The 15,834-nt window shown below is 44.3% G+C and overlaps 1 protein-coding gene across 1 annotated transcript in view; it reads left to right on the plus strand.

Moving 5' to 3' along the window:
- mylka (myosin, light chain kinase a) overlaps positions 1 to 15,834 on the plus strand; it is a 95,096-nt gene that overhangs the window by 42,406 nt on the left and 36,856 nt on the right. The window contains exons 11-12 of the mRNA XM_077216304.1: positions 724 to 876; positions 15,569 to 15,706. Of these exons, the coding sequence (XP_077072419.1) occupies positions 724 to 876; positions 15,569 to 15,706 (291 nt within the window). The remainder of the gene's footprint in view (positions 1 to 723; positions 877 to 15,568; positions 15,707 to 15,834) is intronic.

Consider the following 15,834-nt stretch of genomic DNA (forward strand, 5'->3'; position numbering starts at 1 on the left):
ATGGCTTCTCATGAAAAGAAAACTGGAAAAAAACGATGTGTGTGACGATGTGTGTGGAGCAAGTGGTGGTTTGTTGTTGTCTCACTAATTGCATCATCAGGTTCGGCGCTCCTATTGGTTTTTGATTAACGGTTGTCGTAGGAGAAGTCACGCTACAGGAATTTTGTTGGAGGTCAAATTTGATCGCAATGGTCATTAATCGGCTATCAGTGAACATGTCAAACTAACAATCAAAGACTTCAGATTTTAGTCTAAGATCTGAGAAATCTTTTAGGATACACCAAATTTGCCCCAGAGAGCCAAATTTGTGGTCAAAATCGTACACTGTGAACCCAGATTAAGGCAATCAGAACAGTAAAAACAAAAGCAAAAAAATAACATGACCATTTCACAAACTTTTGTTAGTCAGAGGGCTTATTTTTTTTCAATAATCTAAAAGCCAACAGAACAATCCTATATAGGGTTTATGTTGAGGGACAACACTTCTGGGTTGGCCTACACAAATAGCATCACTGAACCACTCTATTTTCTTATTAAGATCACTCCAAGATAACTTTGTCAATATTTCAGCTGAAATGTTATCTGCATGTCTTAATAACCCCTCCTTGTCCATCTCAACTTTTTAAATAATGGATTAAGGATAATTTAGATTCCTTTCTCAGTGTAGTTCTCAGCAATTAAAATGATGAAATTTCAGTCTTTTTTCTGTCTCTGTCTTTTCAGATAAGCCCATTCCATATTCCCACACCATGTTTGAAAATAGTAAAGCTCAGCTGAAAGTTCAGGCAGCTGTTTTGGAGGATGCAGGAGTGTATTCATGTGTAGCAGTGAATTATCATGGCAGAGCTGTGTGTACAGCTTGTGTGCTGGTTAAAGGTAAGACACACATCTCTTTCTTCTATTCGTATTTGCCAGTACGGTTCAGGTTTTCTGTTTTATGTACTGGATGCTGAAGTCACACTTAAAAATGTCTGAATGTCATTGCATTAGTTTGTAAAATATCTAACCAGAGTGATTTTATTTTTTAAAGAAGCTCACTCACTTTTCAACCTAACCATTTCACAAAAAAAGTTGTTTTTGAGTTTTCATAAACTAAAAGTAACATTAAAGTAATATTAAATTCAAACAGTATTTTGACATTTTGTGGAAGTCAAATGTTTATGAATCACATTGATAGTCAATCTGATTCTCTACATCTGTGGTTACTCTGCTAGGACAGAATTTAAGGAGAACTGATTTCATGTACATCCACTGAAAGGAATTAAAAAGCCAACTGATTAAAAGTCCTTGAGCAAAATCTTAGCTCTGAGAAAAGCTCTAGCAGCATTCATAATATGTTCATATGAATAGACTTTTCGACTTTTCAGTGTGAGAGTCTAAATTGAACTGAATTGGTGTTTTCATAAAATTATGTCAAAAGTCTCAAATAGGCCTACATTTCTTGCCCCCGACTCTGAGGGCATTTAAGTCACAAAAACTTAAAGACTCTTGTAAATTTTAACTTCTCTCATATAACGCTACACTGTCGTTTGCTATGTGCTCCGTTGATAAGTGAATATCGTGGAGTTTTTCGTTTTTTTTTTTTTTTTAAGAGTTATTTTAAGATCCTCGGGATTAGAGAAACATCTGCTCTTTTGCAGTCTGTGAGGCTGTCTAATGGCGGAGGTTCCATGTTCAAGTGGGTTAAAAATGTAAAATACCAGTCTTTTCCCACACACACACACAGACACACACACACAGACACACACACACACACACACACACATGCTGCAGTCTCAGAGGACAACTTGAAGAGAAATTACCCTCTGAAATGTTTTCCATTACTTTTTTGCTGTATTTTCAGAAAATATACATTCAAAATACATTATTTTATATGAATATATAGAGTACCTAACAGTGAAGGAAAGAAATTACCGGTAGCACTTCATTTTTACAGTTCTCAGTTACATACTATTTAATCAATTTTATTTGTATTGTGCTCTTCACAATATTATACAAGCAATCACAAAGTTACTATTTGCTTTGTGTATATTTGCAGTATATATCACCCTACATAAGTATATACTGTATGCATGTGGATAAGGTTGGATATAATATATATATCCAACATTAAAGAGGTGGGCGATAATTAGGGTTGGATATCGTTTGAATTTTAACAATTCCGATTCTGCTTATTGATTCCGATTCTTATCGATTCCTAATTTAGATTCCAATAAGGTAAAAAAAAAAAAAAACATAGATGTCATTCACATTTAGTCTCATTGCAAAGCGTTTCTTTTTAGCTGAAAATCATGAACAAAAACCAACCAGCTAAACAACACTTACACAAATAATGTTTGCCTGCGGTGTAAAAATATCACAGGATAACAACTAGCCTAACTAATATAAATTACGAGCATTATTAAAGACAAGTAAACACTCAGTAATATAAAAATAACCCAATTAAAAATTAGCAATCACAACAAACCTAACCCTAAACTGTCACAGCTTACATATGTAACCTGGTTCCCTCAGAGGGAACGAGACGCTGCATCGTGACGTTAAGGCTATTGAAACGTTTTGGGTGAGCCAGTGTCTGAAGCACATGTGAAGACCTGCTCATTTTTATTGGCCAACAGCGCGGTCAGGTGATGCTAAGATGATGCCACAGTGCTAGTAGAGTGGGCTCTGATGCCCCCGCAAAAACTCCAGCTCTGAAACAACTGGGCAGTGGACTGGATATACAGCACAGTATATGGTCCTACAAACACTATGACTCTCAAGAGATGCAACTTTAGGGCATAAAGTTTCCTATGTTGAGGGACCTCTAGCTTTAGGATGTTCTCAACAACCTCAGTTGAGAAACCTGAATCTATGAGCTGGTACCACTCAGGGGCAAGACCCACATGTTCCACATCTCAGGCCTGGGGTGAAATATTGTACCCCAGGCCCGAGAGAGAAGATCCCTCCTGGTCAAAATCTCCCAAGAGATCCGAGAACCAAACTTGTGCTTGCCAGATCAGAGCAACTAGCGACAGATGTACTCTTTCTCACACCTCAAAAATCTTACAAATGTAGCCTTGGCCACATCTGCAGCATGGCATCCAGCCCTAACAGAGCTTGAGGTGTGAGGGCGAACCAGAGTGGATAATGGCTTGACAACTTAAAGACTAAGAGGTCCACTCCTGCTCTGTTGAACCTCTCCCAGATTAACTCCACCACCTCAGGATGGAGTATCCATTCCCCAGGCCTCAGCTTCTGCTTCAACGGGTAAGCTTCACCCCCGAAAGGAAACTGAGATAATTCATGTGTTGTAGTAGAATTTCTAAATGAAAGCATGCATCCATCAGATCTATTGTGACAAACCAATCCTCAGATTGAATTTGAGACACACTATTCTTGGGACCCTTCCTTTTCTATGGACCCTTTTGTTAAAAGAGAGTGTACTTTAACTCCTGTCTCAATAATGGAACCTGCTCTTGATTCACCATAGTGGGAAGCACACCATCAGGTGCCGCACTCTGGTAGCCATGCTGAGTGGAGATTGGGCAGAAATTCCACCGGAGACTGTCCTCTCCCGTAACACCAAAGATTGCGGGAAAAGCGGAGCAGTCCCTGAAGGGCTTGGAGGAAGAGACGAGGCATGATGTAGCGATGCCAAAATCACTTCCCCAAGGGGGCATGCCCTGGACGCCCTATGGCCAAGGCCCTGAAGGCTTTTGTTTTTTAGCCATCCTAGAAGCAATGACAGACCTCAGATCTGTTCTCGCCTGGGCTTTCTGCGACACCCAGGTCACCAAGCCACACTGGCCCTTTGCTCATGTTTTTTGGCACCGAGAGCTAGATCTGTGACCTGGCAGAGTTCCCTCACTAACTCTGGGTCTACTTCCTCGCCAGAGTCCAGGTCTTTTTGCAGGTCATCCTGGTACGCCTGCAAGAGAACCATCATATGCAATGACGCACAAGCCTGACCCCCTGCCACATAAACCTAACCCACGAGGCCAGATGTAATTTTACAGGGCTTTGAGGCTAGTGTGAGTCTCTTTAATTATGACGACGAACCTGGGGATAAATGGCTGGCTAGCGTCTCTTCAACCCCTGGCACCAATTGCAGGTGAGCTAATGGGAGACCAATGTAAATAGAGTAACAATAGTCTAACCTTGAGAAAAGTGAATGGACCACAATTTCCAAATTTGTCCTGGTAAGAAGGTGTTTAAGTTTAGCGATTGACCTCAAATCAAATAAGCTACTCTTAACAACAGCACTAATCTGCTTATTAAAATTTAGAGATAAGTCCATAATTACTTTAAATTTTATAAAGAACTATTAAATTTAACCCCTTCAGACTCTGGGTCCATTGAAATGGACATCATATGGTTTTTGGTTTAAACCGATACAATGTTTTTTACCAGTAATGCCTGGTCACTCATTGGTCCCTGATCAGCCAATCACAATGAATATATGACCCCTAACTAATCTAATTGAGCTTCAGGCATCACATAACACAGACATGGCTCCCCAACTCTACAGGAATTACCCATTTTTACCTTTTATATGCTAAGCTGCATTATAATAATCTTAATAGTATCAAGTGATAATATTAAAAGTTAATTAGAAGATCTTTCAGAGTTGTAGAACAACCATTTTTTAAAGTTTAATGTCCAATGGACATCAGGTGTTGAAAGCATTTAAAAGCTAAACTACAGAGCTATACATTGTAATGTTAATGTTTTATGAACATTCTTGTTTATTAATTATTAATATTAACAATATGATTTTATTTGTTCTCAAGATTTCCATTACATGAGAGTAGATGTCAAAACTTCATGCTGATTTGTACTCGGCTTTCGTCAAGATAAGCACCAACTAAGACATAGCTTTACAGTAACCTATGCTTCTCCATCCATTTACGTTTCTTTCCATATGGGGATGTAAATCTCCTTCTGTCTAGTTTTAACATGCGTCAGCACACACAACGGCTGCAACCACAGTGCGGTCCCCCCATGACAACCGTCTGGATTGAGCTGAGTAGGGGACATCTCTAGGGTCTTCAAGTGGGCACCTTCCATCCTCAGTGTTTCGTCGACTAGCCCACGACACCTCAAGAGGGCTCAACAGTGACTCTGGCTTCCCAGAGTCACCCCCCTCCGTCCCCCACTCAACTCAGCCCAGCTTACTAACCTCTACATCCCTCCTGCTGCTGAGACCTAACCACAATCTCACAATCTCACCGCAACCCAACCATACACGCAAACCCGTTAGACTAAGGCTGTCGAGCCCCACTGGTGCGTTAATATGCAGTTTCAGTGGCAACGGCTCCGTATGGTATACTACCTACCGCAAAACACAATATCTGCCCAACCACCTGTCATTCACGCAATATACACAGGAACGTAATGACTGTAAATACTATACAACCTATACAAATAAACCAACAGACTCTTCAAGTTCTCAAGAATTCTACGAAACCGTAGCATGGCGGCCTGTACACAGCCAGCTAGAATCTTTCCATCTCAACCACAGCCAGTTTCTGCTCCTTTCTGCTGCTTCAGATAAGTTCTTTAATGTGCGACGCAACTCTTGGCCACTGAATCCGACGTCTCTGAGGAACCGGGTTGTAGAGTGTGCCACAAAACCTCGACAACCCACTTCCACTGGATAAACCTGGACTCTCCATCCTCGCTGTTCTGCTTCAGTGGCCAGATGAGCATACCGCAGTTCCCTTACGAAGGGAACTCAACGATGCGTCCATCGACGCCATGGGAACGCCCCCAGCGTGACTGCGTCTGAAGCATCTATGTCAACTAGTCCAATGGAAAGAATGAGCGTCACGGGCGGGTGACGTCATGACCAGGATATGATAAAAGCACATCCGGTGCAAACCGGCATTTGCTTCTGTTGCCTCAGCAAGCGATCTGTGTCAAACTGTCTGTTATATTTACTGTTGTCTGTCTGATATATATATATTTATGGAAACTAAACAATTGCACAACTCTGTGTTCTCCCTGCTCGCGCTATTTAACGAGTAGGGACACACACGAGCTTTGTGTGATGTGTTTGGGAGTAGAGCATGCGGTATCAGCCTCCGAGGGGGCTGATTGCCAACATTGTGAGAAGCTTTCGCTTCGCATGCTCCGCTCCCGCCTGTCACTTTTCGAGGAAAGTGGCCGGGCTCGCAATTCTCAGGGTGACAGGTCCCGCGTCTGCCGAGGCAGCGCGGAGAATGCATTCCTGTGGATCGCGAATAGGATCTCTTTACGGGGTTGGAGACGGGTCCGCGGATCTTATCTCCTCCCTTTCCACGAGGGATCCAGTGCTCTCTCGCCGGTCTCGGAAGCCCGCGCTGCGGTCTCTTCCGCCCGGGGAGAGAGAGAAATCAATGCTTCAGTGCTCTACCTCCGAGGAGGTAGATGTGCTGGGCATTGAAAGTGACACAATCATGGGGGAAGTGAATTTGCCATCTCTTTCCCCAGCGTATGAGAAATATATATAGCCTATATATATATATATATATATGATAGTTTATATATTATATATAAAATAAAGTGAATATATATAAAAAATATATATAAAAAATAATAAGCTGGTGGAAGTGTTTACTAAGGCTGTAGATAAATTAAATATTTATGGCCAGCAGAAATAAGGGGGCACTCGTCCTAAAAATAAAATAAATTAAACGAGTTTCCTTCCCTCTATTTTTCCACCTCCATCACGGGGCCTTCCATTTTTCCCGATCTGCACAGCGAGCTGTCTAGATCATGGAAAAAGCCTTTCTCCTCTTGTCTTTTAGCCCCCACATTCATGTATATTCAGATATTTGGGGGTTAAGAGGGTATGGCTATACCCCGGGTAGAACAGACGCTTGCGAGCTATCTGTCTCCCGGTTCAGTATCGTACCTGAAGGCGTCGGCTTCTCTCACTAAACCATTAAAGAAAACTATTTTTTAATCTAGTGGGAAAAGCATATATGGCAGTGGGTCTAGCATGGGCCTGCTTGCACACCATAGCAGTGCTACAAGCATATCAGGCTGACCTGCTGCGGTATTTGGACAGAAGTGAGGGAGTTTGGCCCGATGGGGTTTGAGAACTCCGTCGGGCCACAGATTTATCTCTCAGGGATGGCAGCCCTTGTGGTCACTGAGAGACACCTCTGGCTCAATTTGATGGGAATCATAGAGAAAGATACAAGATAATCTCTCCCTCGCTATGTCCAACCCCCTGGGGCTGCTGGGCGTGAGCAGCTCCAGCCGTCTAGTTTCTCATACACAACACAGCAGCCAAAGCCTTCAAAGCAGAAGCCGGATCCGAGGACCGTTCTTCACGCTGAGAAGGCTGCGGCTCAAAAGAAAAAAAGGTCCTGATGTTCACGCATCAGGCCTGTGAGGACAGCCCCGACCGAAGTGGAGCGGTGTACACCTCATTTTACGGTGCCCGTTCCATTTCGGGGTCCTCACGAGACCCTTCTGCCAACCCTGCCACCCTCGGTGCTTCAGGGCGCAGCGGTCTCCAGCGAGTCGCTGATGCTATGCTGCGGCACAGCATCGGTTTCGCGCCCTCTGAGGGGGGCCTTAGAGCGGCCAGTTCAGGTAGTTCCTGCCATTATGTTTCAGGCTCCGGAATTGGCTGTCTCGATAACACCAGAGACCAGCCTCGAGAGGCTGGTTCCCTTAGTAAATTTTCTGGCAGCGTGGAAGCTTCTGCCGAATATTTCTCATTGGGTCCTGCAGATTGTAGAGAAAGGATACAGAATCCAGTTTGGTTCTCGTCCTCCTCGTTACAACGGGGTGCTGCCCACAGTGGTGCATCCCGAGCAGGCTCTGGTAATGGAGCAAGAGGTAAAGGCCCTGTTAGCAAAGGAAGCTATAGAGCAGGTGTACTCACCCGACATTGCGTCGGGTCTTTACAGTCGTTATCTCATTGTTCCAAAAAAGGATGGAGAGCTGCGTCACATACTAGATCTTCGTCTGTTGGAGTGTTTGGTGCTGGAACTCAATTCCAAAATGCTGACACTCAAACAGATTGTGACTCAAATCAGATCCGAGGACTGGTTTTTCACGATAGATCTAAAAGACGCATACTTCCATATCTCCATCCTCCCTCAGCACAGGAGGTTCCTGAGGTTTTCTTTGGGGCAAAGAACACCAGTATCAGGCACTTCCTTTCGGTCTAGCTCTATCACCCCGCACATTCACGAAGCGTGTAGACGCAGCTCTGGCCCCGCCAGGCTGCAGTGTATATGCATTCTGAATTGCATAGATGACTGGCTGATTCTAGCGGAATCAGAACAGTTAGCGGTTCGGCACCGAGGTGTCGTTCTCGCTCCTATGCAGATGTTGGGGTTGAGGCTCAATGCCAAGAAGAGTGTGCTTTCTCCAGTACAGAGAACCACTTTCCTTGGTGTGGTATGGGATTCAGTGACGATGCGGGCCACTCTGTCGCCCGTTCGTGTAGCTGCTATCCTAACAGCCACAAAAGAGCTGAGGCTAGGCCAGTCACGCACTGTAAAACAGTTAGAGAGACTGTTGGGTCTTGTGACAGCAGCGTCCAACGGGATAACTTTTGGCCTGCTGTACATGAGACCTTTACAGTGGTGGCTCAGGACCAGAGGGTTCTCCCCGAGGGGAAACCCACTTCGTATGATCAAGATCACGCGGCGGTGTCTCCGCACCTTGGTTATATGGAGGAAACACTGGTTCTTAACCCAGGGTCCGGTGTTGGGAGCTCTTTGCCATCGAGTTGTGATCTCGACAGATGCTTCCCTCACCGGCTGGGGAGCGGTATTGGAAGGCCGCTCAGCTCAGGGCTTGTGGAGGAGTCATCATCTCTCTTGGCACATGAATTGCCTAGAGATGATGGTCGTCTTCAATGCGTTGAGACATCTCCTCCCAGACCTGAGGGGCCATCATGTGTTGTTCTGGAACAGTGACTGTTAGGCCTCAGGGCAGCAGCGTCCAATGTGATACCCTTTGACCTGCTGTACGTGAGACCTTTACAGAGGTGGCTCAGGACCAGAGGGTTCTCCCTGAGGGGAAACCCACTCCTTACGATCAAGATCACGCGGCAGTATCCCCGCGCCTTGGTTATATGGAGGAAACTCTGGTTCTTGACCCACAGACAACACGTTGGTGGCCTCTTATTTTGGTCCCTCAAGAAATTACGCTGTCTGAGGGCAGTGTATATTCCAGGGGGGGCCAGAATATTGGAGCAGACACCCTGTCGAGGCAGGGGCTGAGGCCAGGGGACTCCACCCCGAGGCGGTGGAGCAAATATGGGAGTTTTACAGCCAGGCAGAAGTGGATTTGTTCTCGTCTCAGCATACGACGCACTGTCCACTCTGGTTATCCCTCACTCAACCAGTCCCCTCGGGGCTGGATGCTATGGTGCAGACGTGGCCGAGGCTACGTCTGTACGCATTTCCCTCCGTTGCTCTGCTCCCAGGAGTTCTGGAGTGAATCCGCCAGGATGGAATAAGACTATTTAGTAGCACCAGCCTGGCCGAGCTGAATTTGGTTTGCGGACCTAATTTTTCTCCTCGACGGACCTCCCTTGGAGGTCCCGATCAGGAGAGACCTTCTGTCTCAGGCAGGGGATGCAATATTGCACCCCCGGCAGGGGATTTGGGAACTGTGGGTTTGGCCTCTGAGGGGGCCCAACTCATAGAGAGTGGTCTCTCAACCGAGGTTGTTTAGACCATTCTAAGCTCCAGAGCTCCCGCTACGAGGAAACTATATTCACTATTTCGAGAGTTTTTCACTTCTTGGTGTTACCAGCGTCAGTGGGATCCGGTTAACTGTTCAGTAAACACAGTATTCGAGTTTCTGCAAGAACGCTTTGTATCAGGTCTATGTCCTTCCACGCTTAAGGTATAATATGTGTGGCGGCCATTGCGGCTTTCCACGCCCTGGTGGGTAGTACATTTTTGGGTCGAGACCCCCTGATCACTCGTTTCCTTCGTGGCACTTTGAGGCTGAGGCATGCAACTTGCACTAAGGTGCTGGCTTGGGACCTTGCAATAGTTCTAGAAGGCCTATCTGGGGCTCCCTTCGAGCCCTTAGATTTGGTCTCAGAGAAGTTCCTTTCTTTTAAGACTATTTTCTGCTAGCTATTTCGTCCCTATAAGAGTCAGACCTTCAGGCCCTTTCGGTCCCCACCTGCCTTGAGTGCACCGGGATGGCCAAGGCAATCTTACCCGAAACATGGATATGTTCCAAAGGTGCCTACCATTATTCCGAGGCCTATTGTGCTGCAGGTTTCTGTCCTCCCCCATTTTTCGGACCAGGAAAAGCTGAACCTCTTGTGCCAGTGCGAGCACTGGACACTTATGTTCATCGGACTTCTCTGTCGAGAAAATCCAACCTATTGAGCATATAGATAGTCGAGACTATTCTTCTTGCTTGTGAGTCTTCTGGCCAACCATTTGGTGGTCAGGGCTCATTCCACTAGGAGTATGGCTTCTAAGCGTATTATCTGGAGTTCTCTCCAAGACGTTTGTGATGCGGCGGGCTGGTCCTCACCGCTCACATTCATGAGGTTTTACAGCTTGGACCTGGATGCTGCCCCAGGTTCTCAGGTGCTTAGTGCTTAGTTACAACAGACTGACACTCAGGTACTTGGAATTCTGGCGCTTTGGGTATTCTCGTTCCCATGGCGTCGATGGACGCATCGTTGAGTTCCCTTCGTAAGGGAACGTCTCAGGTTACTATTGTAACCATAGTTCCCTGAGAACAGGGAACGAGACGATGCGTCACCCTGCCATACTTCCTGCATCCCTGTGATCGGCTTGCTTCGGCAATTTTCGAAGCTAATGCCGGTTTGCACCGGATGTGCTTTTATCATATCCTGGTCATGACGTCACCCGCCCGTGACGCTCATTCTTTCCATTGGACTAGTTGACATAGATGCTTCAGACGCAGTCACGCTGGGGGCGTTCCCATGGCGTCGATGGACGCATCGTCTCGTTCCCTGTTCTCAGGGAACTATGGTTACAATAGTAACCTGAGACGTTTCTTCCTCTCATATGCCTCATCTACCGCATCCTCCCATGGCACTGTTAACTCTATCAGTTGAACAATGCATGCTGATCCAGACCACAAAACAATATCTGGTCGTAGGTTAGTGGTGGCAATCTCAGGTGGAAAAATAAGCCGTTGATCAAGATCAGCCAGCATCTTCCAGTCCCTAGCAGCTTCCAGTTGTCCTGGGCGAGAATTGGTGTTAGCACCTTTTCTTGGTGGTTGCTCGCCTGGGTGGAGGAATATTGTCTTCTGCGTGTAATGTTTTGCTAGAAAAGGCGGCAACTTATTGGTCATACTACGCTTGCCTTCCAATGCTAAAGCCAAACATCGCAATACTTGGTCATGGCGCCAAGTAAACCGACCTTGGCTAAGAGCCACCTTACATCCTGTCAGAATGTGCCTTAATGTGGCAGGTGATGAACACAAAGGACAAGAGGGATCCTCTCCTACCCAGAGGTTTAGGTTCTGCGGTGATGGGAGAACATCATATGTTGACCTAATAAGGAAACTGAGCCTACTCTCTTCCATTGACCAAAGGTCCTGCCAGCCCATTTTGCGTTGTTCCACACTCTCCCATCTCATCCACTCTCCCTGCTTGGCCTGGGAAATGGCCTTTATACATCTCATCCTCTCCTCCTGCTTTCGCACCACATTGACTACCAGCTTCCTCCTTTGAGCTGGGCCTGCCTTGTGCCATTTAGGAGGAGCTAAACTGAGCCCAAGACCCCCTCTTCCATGCTGTACCTGTCCCACGATATCCCCAATTTGAAGCTCAGCCTTTGCCTCTACTACAGATTTCTTTGCTGACCACTTTCTACCAGTTTTTACCACAGGGGCTGCCTCCCTTACACATTTTCCCTCAAGTCATTTCCAGTCTGACCTTGGCACACTTAAACTCCTCGGTTAAAGCAGAGACTAGCAGCTGCAATTCTCCTTTACTATAAAGTCCCACTCTGCTGAGGCAACGTGGAACTCCCAACCATTTCCTGATGTATGAACTTATTAACGCTTCCAGCTTATCCACTGTTGTCAAAGAAACCTCGTACACAGTCAGTGGCCACAGCAACCTTGGCAGTAGACCAAACTGAAAGCACCAGAGTTTTAGTTTGCCTGGTAGAGCGCCGCTGTTTATGCTCTTCAACCCTTCCACTGCTTGTCGTCTAACTTCTCCCACTCGAACTGTGTCATTTAGATCCCCATCGTTCCATCTCCCAAGACTCTTCACTGGCTTTTCAGAAACTGTTGGTATTGCCTCACCATTAATGAAGAATATTTTATCTACTACCTTTCCCTTAACTGTCGAGATGCTCCTTGATTTAGAGGGCTTAAATTGCATTCGTGCCCATTCCATATTATCTGTTAACTTCCCCAATAACCGATTAGTGCAGGCTACTGTTGTAGTCATGGTTGTCATGTCATCCATGTATGCTCTGATTGGTGGTAGTCGCATCCCAGAAGCCAAGCGCTCTCCTCCTACTACCCATCTTGATGCCCTAATGATACTTCCATTGACATGGTAAAAGCCAGTGGAGAAATGGTGCATCCTGCCATTCCAACCTCTAAGCATTGCCATGCGGTGCTGAATTTTGGAGTTGAGAAACTAAATTGCAAATCTCCAAAATAGGCTTTCACTAAATTTGTTATTGACATTGGTACTCTAAAAAAATCAAATGCTGCCCGAAGAAGCTAATGTGGCACTGAACCATATGCATTAGCCAAATCCAGGAATGTCACATGGAGCTCCTTCCTCTCCTTTTTAGCTGATTGAATTCGTTGCCAGATAACATTGATGTGTTCTAAGCATCCTTAGAGTCCTTCAAAAAATCTTACCTTCGACGTTTAATAGTGAAATAGGTCGAAACTGACTGATGCTTGTAGCATCTTTTTCTTTAGGCATAAAGACTCCACCTGCTCGGCGCCATGCTCTAGGTACAACCTGGTTTTTCCATGCCACTTTTATCAATTTCCACAGAATTCGTAGAACTCCTGAAGCACTCTTGTACACTCTGTACGGAACTCCATTAGGCCCTGGAGATGATGAAGCCCTTGCCTTTCTCACAACCTCTTTCCACTTAGGTGCACAGACCTTTATTTGGTATTCTGGTGCATTGATAGGTGGGATATCTGACGGAATTGACATAGGCTCATGCCTTTTTGCATCTGTATGCGTTTCCTCCAAATATCTCTCTAGCTCAACCCTAGATGCTTTTAAAGTGACATTCTTCTCACTGGTGAATAACTTCTTTACGAATTTGAATGGGTCTTTATAGAAATTAGCCCTCGCACGCTCCTTCTTTTTGTAGCGTTTCCGTAGGCGCTCAGCTCTGCGTAATGTTGCAAGCTTATCTTTTATGGCCCTTTGTAAGAGAGTCCCTCCTTCTGACTTTGTTCTGCTTTATTCCATTTCTTCCTCAGCTGTCTCCTTTCTCTAACTAACCCTTCAATTTTCTGCTGCCGTCTAGATACAGCAGGAGTAGTTTGTACTTTTTCCTTCCTTTTTTCACACCAAACCTCTCACTTCCATATGCGTAAATGATGTCCCCAAATGTATCCAGCTTCTTTTCAACTGTACCAGTTAATCTTTCCAATGCAAAGCATAGATCTGTGTTTACCATGTCCCATGCAGTTTTCTCACAAGCTCTTGGCCATCTAACTCCAGGCCTATGCCCGTTGAGGTTCTTTTCTCTCTTATGCTGGTTAGTCTGACCGGGTTCACAAGTATCAATGTGTTCATCACTAACTTTGCAAATCCTCATCTCCTCTATGACAGGGGTACTGATATCCTGCGAACTGTGGTTTGCTTCCTGTCGCTGGATTTCATTCGACTGACTTGAATGACTTTGTAAGAAGTACTGATCAATGCAAGGCCCTTGTCCCTTCTCCCTCAAGCATTTCATTTTCCCTTGATGAATCTTCAACCCCCTGACCGTTGTCGCCTTGCTCCAGCCACAGACACAAGCTTGGAGTTCAATGACTTTGCTAACTGCAGAACCTGAACTAGTCTTTTGTGAAGTACTCTTCATACTCATATCCATTTCCATTCCAACGTTAACCATGTTGTCCAACATTGAGTCATCTTCCGCCCCTGCTCTCGCAGACTCTAGGGTTATAGGGGTATCAAACTATAAACTGTCATTTACTTTTTGGTTTTAGTGAAAGACAGAAAAAGTGATTGTGAAATAAGTGAATACACAGCAACACACACACAAACACTCCACACACACACTGATGCCTTGATAAGAAAATCCACACAATTGTATATTTATCAAATAAATCAGCAAGTACAAATAAATGCACCCACAAGGACACACAAACATATACAAATTAGATTCATCCACTGCAACCTACAAAAAGACTCCAATAAGACTTCATCTTATCTTACCTTTTTTCTACATTGTTGTTGCATTGCTCATTGTTACAGTATTATTTTCAAAATCTTCAAAACGTATTCAAATACTGTAAATGTTTTAACTGTAGTTCATAGCTATGGTTAAAATATGAGCACTTTTACATGCATGTGTGGCGTTCACAAATCACAATAAAAATATGAGTTGGCACTGATCTTGTTTTTTAGACTCACTTCTACATAAGAAAAGACCAAATATAAAGTTAATTTTTAATAATTATGTTTTGCTCTATAGAAAAAAAATCTGATCTGATGAGGTTAAGGACAAAACATCTGCTGACTGACCAGGGTACATAGATATGATGTGGAAGGGTCTACAATCAAAACCTCCGCTTAACTCTCATTTTATTGAAGTAAATTATTAGACAGCTGAAGTTTAATGTCATTATAAAATGACATTATATGCTCACAAACATTGTCTAAAGAACATTTCTTATCTAAACTAGCTGCAAAATTAAACTGAAAATCATCAGTGTAACAGTGGTAGAAGATACTGTACTTCCAAAAAATACAACTCAAAGGAAACATATACAGGGAAAATAACTGGTCCCAAAATCAGCCCCCGAGGGACACCACATACTTATAATTATGAATACCCAGAATTATGTGTCTTCACTTTCACAGTAATATTCAGGAGCAGATTAAGGGGTGCACCAGAGGATATGTAGGTAAAACAAAAACAAAACAAAAAACAATGTATTCCCAATTGAGGTAATGATACATCGTCTCCACAGGCTCCTACAGTCTCCAACATCCATTCATTTACAGATGCTTCATCTATTAGTTCTACGTATTTGACACACAATGTCACTCAACTTTTCTCTGTAAAATAATCATGTGTGACTGATTCTGGTTCAGTACTGAAGAGCAGTGCAGGATACTGTTTGCACAGATGCTCCTGTGTGTGGACTTCAGTGTGTCTTTTAAATACACCCGATTTATAGATTGCAGAATACTTCACATTAGTCTTTTATGGTTTATGATGGGATAGATCATCAATGAAAAAAATAACGTCTACCATCTTTTAGTCAACTTCAAACCTGTATTGTATGATATTTGTTCTTCCGTGAAACACAATAGGGAATGCAGCTCTTGTATATAGTGTTTGTCTGCATGTTTTTGAGGTAAATTTTGCATCATTCATGTAATCTGTATGTGGTTCCCCAGTTAAGCAAAGTGTTAAGCGGTCTGCTGCTCATTCTGTGACTGATGTGAGGAGACCGTCTGCCCCGGTGTTCCTCAAAGGTCTGCAGGATCTCAGAGTCATGGACGGCAGTCAGGTGACCATGACCGTGGAGGTGACAGGTATGAAACAACCTTCAGTTTTTCAATCTAGGAGGAAAGCAGAGCAAGATTAAGTGTAGTTTATTGTCCTTTTGGAAATTCACACATTACAAATACGACCAACATCAAACAACAACATCCCTCTTACA

The sequence above is a fragment of the Siphateles boraxobius genome, unplaced genomic scaffold (assembly GCF_051911475.1).
Source record: "Siphateles boraxobius isolate OS27281-9 unplaced genomic scaffold, OSU_SipBor_1 7, whole genome shotgun sequence".
In the NCBI taxonomy this organism is placed as follows: Eukaryota; Metazoa; Chordata; class Actinopteri; order Cypriniformes; family Leuciscidae; genus Siphateles; species Siphateles boraxobius.